Source organism: Glycine max, chromosome 19 (assembly GCF_000004515.6).
Source record: "Glycine max cultivar Williams 82 chromosome 19, Glycine_max_v4.0, whole genome shotgun sequence".
Taxonomy (NCBI): domain Eukaryota; kingdom Viridiplantae; phylum Streptophyta; class Magnoliopsida; order Fabales; family Fabaceae; genus Glycine; species Glycine max.
Window position 1 is genome coordinate 21,500,581 of NC_038255.2, and position 14,255 is coordinate 21,514,835.

Here is a 14,255-nt window from a genome sequence, read left to right on the forward strand (position 1 = left end):
TTTTGTGAGGATAAAAAACGTACTCAAAATTTTACAGGGACGAATTATGAATATTTTCATATTTACGAAGGCGAATAACATATTTTAGCATAAAATATAATATTTATGATTTCTATACTTGACAATTGTATTTCATTTATTATCACTATGCTAATAATTTATATGTAGTATGAGACTTGATTACAAATTTAAAAGTATTTTCAAGGACCAAAATGATAGTACATGATTAAATTAAGGGACCAAAACATTAGTAAGTTGTTAAGTTTATAGAAAAAATTGACATGTGTCAGCCACATAGATAACATCTGACAACCATGTGAATGACGTGTGATAATTGTCAGTTGTTACATCACTACCCTAAAGTGTTACGTAGGCACAACCGTTTGAGTTTGAGAAGAAAATTAATGGTAGAACTAATTTGTCACACATTTTGTACATTGTACCACCATTCTACCCCAAGACACATACGCATAATATTTTTATAATACGTTTGTTGCATAATTTAACTAAAAGGGATGTATCGAATTTTGCTTAAACTTTTCGCAATAAAAGAGCATAGCATGGTTCACAAACAATATGCACATGGTTTATTTTCGAAGTCCCTTGGAGATTCTTATCCTAGGGGGATTAGGTTCCTCTAACATTTTTCACAACATGTACGCATACCATGATATATATATTAATTTCTCATATACTTGTGTGCATCATGCATTCGGTCACAATATCAATAATATTCACTCATTCACACAACAATCTCATGGTATCTCTTCATCCACAAATCATAAGTATAGACATCATGCATCGTACTAAGATTCTTACAATATCAATATTACACACTTTTCCTCCTATATTACTATGACTTTCATATAGTATAATACTCATGTCTAGAGTTGTAGTAATCCTATTAAGTTGGTTCTCTTCTTTTTAGAAAGCTAAGATAATTATCTACAACTTCTATGTTGACCTCAAAAGCTAGTTCAACCAGTTGCAAAGACTAAAATTAGGAAACATATAAATAGATCTCATAATCTTGATAACTTGACCTTTACTTACTAAAATGACAATATCTAGAGTTCTAGACATTATTTTTGAGTGAAAACAAAGCCCTTAATTAGATAACATTCAGGGATGCAATTCTTATGAAGAACACAAGTCTATTTCCATTTCTTTCCTACTCATTTTTGTGTTCCAGCTAACATTTTCTATCAAGAAAATCGTGTGCGTCCAACATCAATTATCAAATTTAATTTCAAGAATATCAAAATGAAAAAACATAAAAAATATCCAACAATCAAATTCATCCAAATCAAGAAAATAAACTTGTTAAAATCATAAACCTAAGATCATATAGTCTACCTGTGACTCATTGTCACTCATTCAACAGAAGAGAAAGAGAAAACTCACTTCCCCTATCTTCAAAAAGTCAATTCCTCATCTATGAAAGGAAGACAATCTCATGACCACCCCCAAGAACGCATTGATCAAATGGCATCGTCCACCACGATCTTCACAACAACTCTTATTATGACAAAAACTTGGGTATGATTTAAAACACAAACCCAAGCCACCTAGATGCCCTGAGTTTGAAAACTCAAAGGAAAAGATAAAAATATTAACTATGAGGGGCTATGCGACTACCAGTAAGCCCACTTAATTCTTTGGTGCTCTTAACACTTGGTGGTCTCCTCTCTCTCTATATATATAGGGGAAGAAATGAGTTCATAAGGTTATTTGCCCAATGTGAGACTTAAACAAGCTTTTCTTGATCATGTGACATACTTAGGAATCAATTTTCACTAAGATAGAGGTCAAATTTGTTTTTTAAGATGTAGGGATGAATTTTATAGCAAGCTTTCCAACGTCTCAAACAACCGTATACAACTCAAGATATGACATAATTTTTCTATGATTTTCATCATAAAACTCCACTAGACTGGACACTTTTCATGTGTATCTAGCACTCCTCTAGCATCAAGTACAATATAATATAATTATAATGAGAATGACACTATCAACAAGAAATATAATACAATAGCAAATGATAATAATAATAATATCATTATGACTAAATACAATGCACAAGAAGCACACATGAGTAAAGGTATGCACAAGCATAAGACAACCAATAATATAACATAATGAAAATAACAACAATAATAATAATTAAATTACAAACAATATGACAAGATCTTAATAAGGATTATCCTTAAGGTATGTACCTAGTGCTCAAAACTTGAAATGAAACTTGGAATGTTACACACATTTAAAGATAAAATTTTAATTTTTAATTTTTTAAAAATTTAATTTTCAGTGCGACACTGCCTAACAAATTCAAGAATAAAAATAAATATTTATCCTTTTTTTTTAGATTGAACTTTGATCTTCCTATTTTTTTTAAATCCACAATTTTGTTCTCTATTTAAAAAATAGAAAATTCAGTCCCCAATTTTAAAAATTCAAAAAATTTGTTCCAACCATTTAAATCAGTGTATAGGTTTGTAATTTACTAATGTTGACAGTTCTTTAAATGACACATCAGTATAGAGTTTACATTTTTTTAATTTATTTATTGATGACTAAAAATTCAATTTAATAAATGATTATTTAAAAGATATAAAATTTTATTACTTTTTTAAAATTTTATTTTCAAAACATCATGACCTTCAAAATTAAACTTACAAAATCATGACCATCGAAAAACTAGCAATTAATGTCACGTAAGATAAACTGTGGCAGCTGCATGTGAACATTGAAAACCTAAAGGTCGGAGCATTGAATTCGAAGGTGCGACTAAATTTCTTAATTTTAGAAAATTTGAGGATTAAATGTTTTTATTTTTTAATAAGGAAATTAAAATTGTGGATTCAGAAAAACATGGAGAGCAATTGTATTTTACCAAAATTTTTCCTATAATGACATGAATTAAGAGACAAATGAAGATATCTCTTTTTCATTGTTTCTATTTAGCTTCTGAAAAAAATATACTTTTATAACAAAAAATAATTAAAAACTACTAATTAAATTTATATTTAAAGAATAATGGAATAAAAATCATTTTTAAATTAGTATAAGTTTGTTTTCATATAATTTTTTTATTTCCACTCTCTTTTTTCTTTTTTCTTTTTACAAAATTTCCACTATCTTTTTTATTCATCAAAATAAATGGAGAATATTGTTTTACTTCTCTTTCTTGAAAAGTTAATTATGAGTCTAATTCAATCCTATAAAATTGATTTGTAAAGTAAGAGTTATCATTTACTTATATATACTAATTAGATCTCATCACTAGTCGATATGAGATAAGAGACAAAGTCAGTCATAAATCATAGGGAAGGCCAATTTTATTAAAATAAATATATATTAGCCTTAAATTACAAATATTTATCATCATGATTTTTTCTAAAATAAATAAAAATTAATTTTCTTGTAGATTTAAAATTACAAATGGCTATAAAATATATTTATTTCAATCATGAGAAATATAAAAAAAATATAACTTTCATGAATTTATAATATCTATATGTATGTGTGAACCATATTTTTTTGTCAAAAATGCCTATGTTAATTATATTCTAAGAATATACTAACTAAAATAAATTATGCAATTTTTATTAGATTATTCTTTACAGTAATATCAATTAAAAATCATTGAGGAAGAAATTCTTTTCAAATATTAGAAATAGTGGAAAAAATACAAGGAGAATATAATAGAAAATATATGGAGAATTAATAGTGATAGGAAAAGAAAAGATATTATTTGTATATCTCAAAGCAAATATCTTTCATTCTCTTTGATTGCAAATGCAACTATAACCATTAAAATAGTACTAATAGATTATAAAAGAAAAACTATTAAAAAACAATATTCAAATGTTTTGTCTGAAAAGAGAAAAATGCAATTATTACTATAATGAAGACTATAAAAAGAGAAATAAAATATGTTTTAAAAAATATCATTATCTTCACAATAAATACTATAAAAGGAGAATAAAAAATTATCTTAATATTAAAATATTATATATTTAATAAAAATTAAAATAATTTTTTTAGAAAATTTTAATAATTGTCCTAATCCTTATATTAAAGAAAAAAAAAAAGTTAGGGCCAAGTCCTCCAAGGTACCATGTACCTCCGTCTCTGTGTGAGATCTCCAACATTCTTTTTTTATTTTTATCAATCTAAACAATTTTTTTTTCTAATCTATTTCTCTTTTTTTTTCCTGTGTTTCATTTCTAATGCCAACAAAGTATTGCGTGAAAACACACAGGTTCCGGATTTATTCAAATTAATCTATTCTAAAACCAATATTATTCTTAATTGATTTTGGAATCATTTTTTCACAGCCGAAAGAAACAACCATTGGCTCCTTATTCAATTTTCCGTAATTGGTCGTTATAATTCTTCAAACATTGGTCTCTTTCTGTTTCTTTTCTGATTTTTGTAGGGTGTTATTAAATATTAAGGCCACCGGTGAAAGAACTAAAAGTAAAAAATATTTAGTATGAAAATTATAAGAAAACAACAAAAAATATTAAGAACAACTTAATTTTTTGTCTTTTAATAAAACTATTTTTACTTTAAATTTTTTAATAGTGAAACATATAAGTGTCTCAAGGCTATTGATTAGTATTTTTTTTAATACACTAAATAATTGTTAAGCCACTTTCCCACGTCATTTATCATTTATGGACATATATCAAGAAAGTTCCCTTTCACTAAATCCTATACATGAACAGTTTTGGCTAACACTGATACTCCAACTATAGTACTAGAAAAACACTGAGAATAGAAGCTTCAATTTCTGTCTTCTTGTTCAGTACTTGTCCATGCTCTTATAAACCAAGAAAGCAATTTCCACAGCACAAGGAACTTCACTACACCGTATCATACGAGACAGCTTCTCAACCCTCCATATATTCACATGCACCAATAACATATCCTCAAGAACATGCACTAATTAAATGGCACGTTTCATCTACTACGACACCAAACCCCGATCCAAAAAACTCCTCCTTCTCCTCAACATATCCTTCATTTATCTCACCTTTCTCTTCCTCAAAACCTATCTCCACCCTTCTTCTAGTCCTAATATTGTTCATGCCTCCACAAAAATCTTCAACCATGCTAGAATGCTAAGTGACATCAGTGTTGATGGCTGCACTGATCTTCACAAGTACTCAGATTATGACTCCAAGTGCTTATATGTCAAATCCAATGTTCACTGCAGGTCAAAAGGGTACATAAACTATCTCCAAATCTTCTACTGCAGCTTTGGCCACTCCCCAATTTTGGGTCATTCACTGCTTGTAATGTGGCTTGTGGTATTGTTTTATCTTTTGGCTGATACAGCTTCAAACTACTTTTGCAATAACCTAGAAGGTCTCTCTGACATCTTAAGACTATCCCCAACCATAGCTGGGGTAACCTTGCTTTCTCTTGGAAATGGTGCCCCTGATTTTTTTGCAAGTGTTGTTTCTTTCACAAGATCCAATGATGGGGCAGTTGGCCTCAATAGCATTCTGGGGGGAGCATTTTTTGTCTCCAGTGCTGTTTTGGGGGTCATAAGTTTCCTTGTTAGAGCAAATGAAATTGCAATTGACAAGGCAAGTTTCATTAGAGATGTCATCTTTTTCCTCTTCTCTCTTTTCATCCTGCTTGTCATCATTTCCATTGGTAAAATTACCTTGCTGGGTTCAATTTGTTATGTTTCTATATACTTCCTTTATGTCTGTGCTGTCTCTGCCACATATTTCATCTATGGAGGGGACAGGACAGAATGTGAGCTTGTCTCATCTTCTGAGGACTTGACAGAATCTGGTATACCCTTGCTAGGCTGTGTTGATGATGAGAAATCAAATGTATCAAATAAAGAGGTTATTAAAGATAATAATGGGGACAAACAAAAGTGTTTTGGTTATGATTCATTTGACTTTACTTACTTGAGCAAGTTTCTACAAGTACTAGAGTTACCTCTTAGCTTGCCAAGAAGGCTTACTATACCAGTTGTTAGTGAGGAGGGTTGGTCAAAGCCATATGCTGTTATATCAGTTACTTTGGCCCCAGTGTTGTTTGCAACTCTTTGTAACACCCAAATGGAAAATGTGAGTTCAAAGAGTAGTCTTGTTTCATACTTGACAGCTGCTTTAATTGGGATTGTTTTGGGGAACATGGCATGTGTGACCACCAAGAGCACTAGTCCACCCAGAAAGTGCTTGTTTCCTTGGCTAGCTGGGGGCTTCTCTATGAGTGTAACATGGACCTACATCATTGCTGAGGAATTGGTTTCCCTCTTGGTTGCAATTGGGAGTGTCATAGGGGTTAGTCCTTCAATCCTTGGACTAACTGTCCTGGCTTGGGGTAATTCTCTAGGGGATTTGATAGCCAATGGTGCAATGGCCAAGAATGGTGGAGCTGATGGGGCCCAAATAGCTGTCTCTGGCTGTTATGCAGGTCCTATGTTTAACATTTTGATGGGCTTGGGCTTGCCTCTTGTTCTCTCAGCATGGTCTGAATACCCAGACTCTTATGTCATTCCCAAGGATCCTTCTCTTTATGCAACACTTTTGTTCTTGATGGGAGGGGTGCTTTGGGCCCTTGTGATATTGATAAAGAAGAAAATGAAGCTTGATAAGTCCTTGGGAGTTGGGCTCTTGACCATTTACCTCTGCTTTTTGTTTATAAGGATGGCCATAGCAATTGGTGTTATTAAATTCTAGAGATGCACTGTCAAAGGGAGAAGGCCCCTTTCCGATGTATGTCATGGAACTTACTTTATCATGCATTTTAGTTTTCAAAACGGTTAATAAGACTCACATGAAAAGTTAGTTATGCTTTGGTATCTTGTTACTATAGAATAATGTTCATCTTTACAGGGATTCTAAAGATAATGGATAAAGAATTAATAAATAGAAATTTAATTAAAAATTAAATCAATTATCAATTATAGAAGAAGGTTTTGTCATGTAGGTAAATACCATGTGGCATGGTATGTCACATTCATTCTTTTTATGCTTAAATTCATCATTTTTTTTTGTTTTTCAATTCATAAAACACACATTTTTATATTAATTACAATAATTAAGTTGATAATATCAAATATATATTCTACTTACCAATAATTCTATAGGTGTTGTATTGTCCAATTTTCTAGTTTGAATTGCAGTTTCATTACATTAGAAAATATAAGTATGTATTGTAATTATCATTATATTATAACATAATTATAATAAGTAGTTCGGTGAACTATCATGCGTTAATATATATATATATATATATATATATATATATATATATATATATATATATATATATATATATATATATATAATCGTAAGAGATTTTTGAATTCATAGAAGAAAGATTTGGTTATTATTATTATAAGAATAATTGAAATTATTTACAAATTATAAAATAATACAAATTAAAAGATAAAATAATAAATAATGAGATAAATTTAGGGTTCATTTGGGGTGTTTGCAAGTTTTTAGTTTTTGATTTTTAAATGAAATTAAAAAAAAAACATGTTTCGCAAAATTAGAATTGAAATAGTTTTTAACTCATTTTTAAAACAGTTTTATATTTATTTTTAAAATCAAGAATTTTTTTTTTGTAAATTTGGTTTCTAGTTTTAAAAAATACAAAACTTTCTACATTTTGACAATGATCATTTTCGCTACCACCATTATCACCATCACAACCATTGACACCACTACCACCATTTTGGTTGCCACCATCACGGTCATTATTGCTATTACAACCACCACCAAGGTCATCTATACTATTACTGTCGTCGTTGCCATCATTACCATCATAATTGTTGTTGCCGTCACCACTACCGTCAAAAGTGGTACCATTGTTGCCAAGGTTGTAACACCCCGAAAATTACAACCTAGCAAATAGATACATAAATGATTTTATTAGGATTTAATTAATTTATTTAAGTGTTTCAATAAGAAAAGGATGCGGACTAGATAATTAAATATAGTTAGTAATTAAATTGTTTGATTGAATCATCTGTAGGATTTTTATTTAAAATATTAATTTCAATGTGATAATTAATTGACTTGTTTCCATGATGATTTAATTTACTTGAGTTCCAAATTTGTTTGATAATTTAGTACTCATAAAATTTTACTAGTAAATAATTTCTACAGATAAAATTTTAATTAATCAACTAGTATAGATTTTTATTTTAATAGTTAACAAAGTTTAATTACATCATATTATAATTACACAGTGTAAACTAAACTCGATGTACCCAAAACTCTAATACCCATTGATTAACACCTCGTCTACATGTACAGTTAAAACTCTATAAATTAATAATGTCAGGACCGGAGAAATTTATTAATTTAGAGAGTTATTAATTTATCGATAAATTAATAATTATTAATTTAAAGAGTTTTTAAGTAATTATACTGTACATACCAAACAAAAAGGAAAATTAGTCTATGCCTCTTAGAATTACGTTGCAGCGAACCTTGGGACTCAACGTAAATTAGTAACTACTGTGTTCATATGCATTGGAAATCAATAATGACTTTTGAAGTACGGTAAATGTAAACAAGAGGAACAAATGTGTTCAATGTATTCTTAAGCAAGTTTGACATATATAAATTACATGAATGTGTTAGAGTATTCAAACCATATCTCACAAGATGGCTTCTCATCTAAAAGGTGTTGCAAAATCAACTATGTTAGATCAAATACGTAAGGAGTTGTGTGAGTACAAGAGAGATAATCCTGCAAGCACACAAAAAGACTTGCAGAGATGGCTTGAGGGAAAATTTGAGTTGAATGTTAATCAAGGAACAATACCAAACACACTTAAGCGGTCAAATGACTATCTCTCTGCTGAAATAGAAAAGGGAAGAGCAGAGATCAAAAGACACAAACCAGTAAAATAACCTGACATGGAGAAGGTTGTTTATGAGTGGTTTCTCCAGCATCAAGAACGTGTGAATATCACAGGAGAATTAATTTTGCAGAAGGCAAGAGATACAATGAAACTCGTGTACCCTCATGATGATTCAGATTTTAACTTCTCTATAGGATGGCTTGGGAAATTCAAGCACCGACATAGCATAAAGTCATTTCGTCGTTTTGGCGAGAGTGGGTCTGTTGATGTACAAGACATGGAGCAGAAATTGGTATTGATTCGGGAGAAAATTGATCAGTTCCCTATGAAAGATGTTTTCAATATGGATGAAACTGGGTTGTTTTATAGGCTACAAGCTGATCATTCACTGGCAATAAAACAACTTGAAGGAAGAAAACAAGATAAAGAAAGGCTGACAATAGTTATTTGTTGCAATGAAGATGGCTCTGAAAAAATCCCTCTATGGATTATTGGGAAATATGCAAAGCCTCGTTGCTTCAAGAATGTCAACATGAATAGCTTGGATTGTCAGTATCGAGCTAACAAAAAAGCATGGATGACTAGTGTGCTTTTTGATGAATATGTTCGTTCATTTGACCAAATGATGCATGGTAGAAGAGTTCTACTTGTGGTGGATAATTGTCCAGCACATCCAAGAAATATTGAAGGGCTAAGAAACGTTGAGTTGTTCTTCTTGTCACCCAACATGACATCAAAGATTCAACCTTGCGATGCTGGGATAATAAGAGCTTTCAAGATGCATTACTGTAGAAGGTTTTACCGCAAAATATTGGAAGGTTATGAGGTGGGACAATCTGATCCAGGGAAGATAAATGTCCTTGATGCTATAAATTTGGCAATCCCAGCTTGGACGATAGATGTTCGAAAAGAAACAATAGCGAATTGCTTTCGACACTGTAAAATTCGTTCAGCTAGTGACGTTGCAAGAAATTTGGATGAATCCACTTTTGATGAAGAAACTCAAGACCTCGAGACTATGATCAATCAATGTGGCTATCGTAATAAGATGGATACCGAAAATCTAATGAACTACCCAGGTGAAAATGAAGCATGTTCGGAGGTTCAGAGTTTAGAAGATATTGTGGGTACTATCATTGAGAACAATGCAGAGGATGACGACGAAGATGATACGGTGTCTTTGGATCCTGTTACACGAAAGGAAGCACTTATGGCATCGAACACTCTTCACAACTTTATGATACAATACAAAAATACAACACCTGAGCTATTGGATGCAATAAGAAAAGTTAGAGATGAGCTCCAAATAAACTTGAACTTTAAAGGAAAACAGACAACTATTGAATCATATTTTAATAGAGTGTAATATATTTTTTTTCAGTTTCTATGAATTATTAATTTATGATTTTCTTGGGACCGAAAATTATAAAGGTATTTGACGAAAAATTATTATCTTATTATTTTATCGAGTTTTTCAATTTTTTACATTGGCCCAAGTCGGGACCGGACAAATTTATTATTTTAGAGAGTTTATTAATTTACCGAGTATTAATTTAAAGAGTTTCTACTGTATTGTTATTTTGCAACACCTCACTACTTGCCTAAACCCACCTCACAACCATCCAACATATCATCACCTTCACCTACCACCACTACACATACTTCCACGGCCTAAAATCCTCACCACCTTCACTTTTTTTTTTCTTTTTTTTTTTATCTTTACTCAAACAACACAACACTTAGAGAACTAATTTCCATTTTCTCCTTCCTTGTGAGCCTAGCTGAGAATTGGAATATGAAGAAAAGAAGTGATCTTTTGGCCACCATTGTTAAGCTTGGTGCATGCTGTTGGGCAAGTGGCCTCAATAACTTAAGAGGGGGGGGGTGAATTAAGTTTCACAATTTTTCGACTAACAAACTTTAACCCCCCCTTTAAATGATGGGCTTAGAATGCAGAAGAAGAAGAAGAAGAAGAAGAAGAAGAAGAAGAAGAAGAAGAAGAAGAAGAAGAAGAAGAAGAAGCAATCAATTTAACAATGTTCTTTTAAATACAAGATAAAATTGATTGCAATAAAATAAATGAGATAAGGGAAGAGAGAAATGCAAACTCGATTTATATTGGTTCGGCCACTTCTCGTGCCTACGTCCAGTCCTCAAGCAACCCACTTGAGATTTTCACTAACTTTGTAAAAATCCTTTTTACAACTTCTGAACACCCGAGGAATCCCTTTCTCTTGTGTTCAGGAAACTCACAATTCAAGAGACAACTAGTCTCTTGATTACAAATGACTTTCTGAGATAAACAAAAAGATTTCCTCCTTTAGAGTGGATGATACAAATTGAAGTTCCTGGATGAACTTTCAATAGATTTGCAAGTGTTTGCCCAAGAGTTGTTGAGAGAGAATTTGACAATGAAGTTCTCTTAGAATATCTCTCTCTTGCTTTTCGAAGTCAGACACACATATATATAGGCCCTTCGTGCCTTTTCAAAATGGTTTGAAGAGATGTGTCTTTTCAAAAAGTTTTTTTTTAAATTCTTCACCGGTAATCGATTACAGGATTCTGGTAATCGATTACATAGTTATATTTTGAAGGGTCATGACTTTTCAAATTGAATTTCAAGAGTTTCGTTACTGGTAATCAATTACACATCAATGGTAATCGATTACAACTTTTAAATTCAAATTTCAAAACCCTTCTAAAAGTTATTTTTTTCAAAATTGTCTTCTGGTAATCGATTACCATAGCCTTGGATGTCTTGGAAACACTTTGTTTTGAGGCAAAACTTGATCTTGAATTAATCTTGAAGCAATGCTTGTTTATTGAAGCAACCTTGTATAAATCTTGAAGCAATGCTTAACCTTTGAATGTTTGTTGAAGTAATCTTGAACGCAACCTTGTTTGATTATTCTTTGGCATCATCAAAATCATGTATTCATACATTCACATTCTCCCCTTTTTTGATGATGACAATCATTATCAAGTGAATTATTTTCGACATCATCAAAACCTGCCTGATTCACATTCTCTCCCTTTTTGATGATGACAATCATTTTCAAGCAAATTCTTTTTGACATCATCCAAACCTGCAAGATTCACATTCTCCCCCTTTTTGATGATGACAACCATCTGTATGTTAAGAGCAACAACAAAAAATCTATCTGTATAGTTTACTCCCCCTTGATTTTGCAATGATTGCTTATATGAAATAGTTGAAGATTGCATACCTTTTATAAAAAAAACTGTCTGATAAACCTGTCGCAACCCACCCTTCGACAGGAGGGCGACACGAGGCTCACAGGTGCGTCTTCCATGGGAGGAAAATGCATGGAGTCCCCACCAACGTTTATTCGAGGAAAACGTCAGAAAAACCGGAAAGGTGTGGTCTACGAACTTTAAGTGTGAAAGGTTCGAGAGTTGTTTTTACGCACGAGGAAGGTATTAGCACCCCACGCGTCCGTCACAAAGGACGACAACCTTCAATCAAGTGTGCAAATATGACCTTCAAAATTATGTATTTTTCCCTTTTTTATGTTTTTATGTCTTTTTATGCCTCTCTGTATTTTTTATCTTTTTTGTGGTCGACAAGGGTGTTTCCCTCGCTCCTACGTATCCTCAATTGCGATGAGGAAATCAGACCTACGTAGTTCTTTGAGAACTAAATATTGGTTAAGTTGTTTTCATCTTTTTTTGCAAGATATATTTTAACCGAACAAAAGGTCATGTAAGGCATTGAACCATTAAACGATCTTTTGATTTTGAAAGGAGAGAAACGTTAAGGCGTTGGACCATTAACGATCTCTTGGTTTTTGAAAGTAGAGAAACGTTAAGGCGTTGGACCATTAACGATCTCCTGGGGTGGTCGACAAAAGCGGGGCTTTTGCTCCTACGTATCCTCAATTGCGATAAGTAAATCAGACCAACGTAGTTCTTGCAAAAGCGGTAAAGTTATGTGTTAATTTTATGGTTTTGAACGGTCCATGTTAACCGATATAATCAAAGAGGACCATTTAAGGTATTGGACCTTAAAACGGTTTTGAGTGACTTTTGCGGACGAAGCTTGATTTGGGAGTTGATTTTAGCCTTAGTTTCACTTTGGTTATTAGTCAATTCATTCAAGGAAACTTCCAAAGAAAAACGTCCGATTGATTTTTTTGATTATTTTATTCAAAGATATTTTGATTATTTTATTATTATTTTTCAAGATATTTTGATTATTTTATTATTATTTTTGCCTTTTTTTTTGTTTAACCGTGGATACAACATGAACGATCGGCTAGATTTTGCTTTAACAGTGATTAAACGAGATTACAACACAAATGATCGGTTGAAATTCATTTTATCATTTATTGGGTGAGAAAACGACTTAAATAAACGGTAAAAAGCTCGTTAAAGTGAAAGAAAAGAAAACTGAAAGTAAGCAAAATTAAAGTGAAAGTACACAAAACAAGTAGGGACCACTATGGGTGCATAGAATGAATTGAAAGATTCGATTTTGGGAACTTACCAGTTGAAGACTGAAGAACGACAAAGAACGAACGAAGAACGGTGAAGAACAATGAAGAACTTCCACAGAATCACTTACGAAAGCGTTACGGAAGCACTTCGACTCGATTTTTCTTCACAAAAACGTGTTTTTTGTCCAAAATAGCCGAAATGCATAGCCAAGGGGTTTGAAATATATTTTTGAACCAGCCTCCCTCCCCTATTTATAGGGAAAAAGAGAGGTGCTTGCCGCCCAGAGGCTTCTTGAGGAAGATTTCTAAGCGCACCCCAATTACTAAGTTCACCCATTTTTCGTACTTTACGGAAAAGTTACAGAAGCCTTACGGAAGTGTTTTGGATTTGATTTTCATTTTTTTTTCTCTTCCTTTTCACCAATGTTAAGTGAAATATGCTTACTCAAGGTTTTTCGAAAATTTTATGGAAGCATTACAGAAGCCTCGGAAACCATTTTTCAACAACGTGGAGGAGCTTTCCGCTCAGTTGCTTCCTCCTTAAGCAACCCAATTTCCAAAATGTTCCGGAAGGGCCTAGATTCGAATTGCTATTTACACCCCTATCTTGATAAGTTCACCCCCATTTTTGTGTTTTTGGCCGTTTTCTTTCCGAAATCTCATGAAACTTTACGGATTCCACCATGATGATTGTTAAGCCTTTCGAAGCGATCAACAATGGTCGTCGGATGAAATTAGAGTGTAACAGTTTATTTACACACACCCCAGTTTGCTAAATACACTCTCGTTTTCATGTTTTTGACCGATTTCTTCTCGAAACATCTCAGAACTTTACGGATTCCACAATGATGGGTATTAAACATTTTGAGATGGTCAAGCGAAAGTCACATGCCAACAAACAATAGTCCCCGGATGAAATTAAGGTATGACAGTTGCCCCTC

General features: G+C 32.2%; 1 protein-coding gene and 1 pseudogene across 1 annotated transcript; both read left to right on the top strand.

The window, feature by feature from the left end:
* The first annotated feature begins 4,871 nt into the window (after positions 1-4,871).
* On the top strand, positions 4,872-6,828 carry LOC100818583 (cation/calcium exchanger 1). The gene has a single exon (XM_003555035.5). The coding sequence runs from the start codon at positions 4,962-4,964 to the stop codon at positions 6,714-6,716; it is 1,755 nt and encodes a 584-aa protein (XP_003555083.1). The 5' UTR covers positions 4,872-4,961; the 3' UTR covers positions 6,717-6,828.
* Positions 6,829-8,651: 1,823 nt separating this feature from the next.
* Positions 8,652-10,223, top strand: LOC100819118 (CENP-B homolog protein 2-like; annotated as a pseudogene).
* Positions 10,224-14,255: the final 4,032 nt, after the last annotated feature.

Bases quoted from the DNA above. Each gene is read 5' to 3' on its own strand.
- LOC100818583 (XM_003555035.5), top strand. From the start codon at position 4,962: ATGGCACGTTTCATCTACTACGACACCAAACCCCGATCCAAAAAACTC.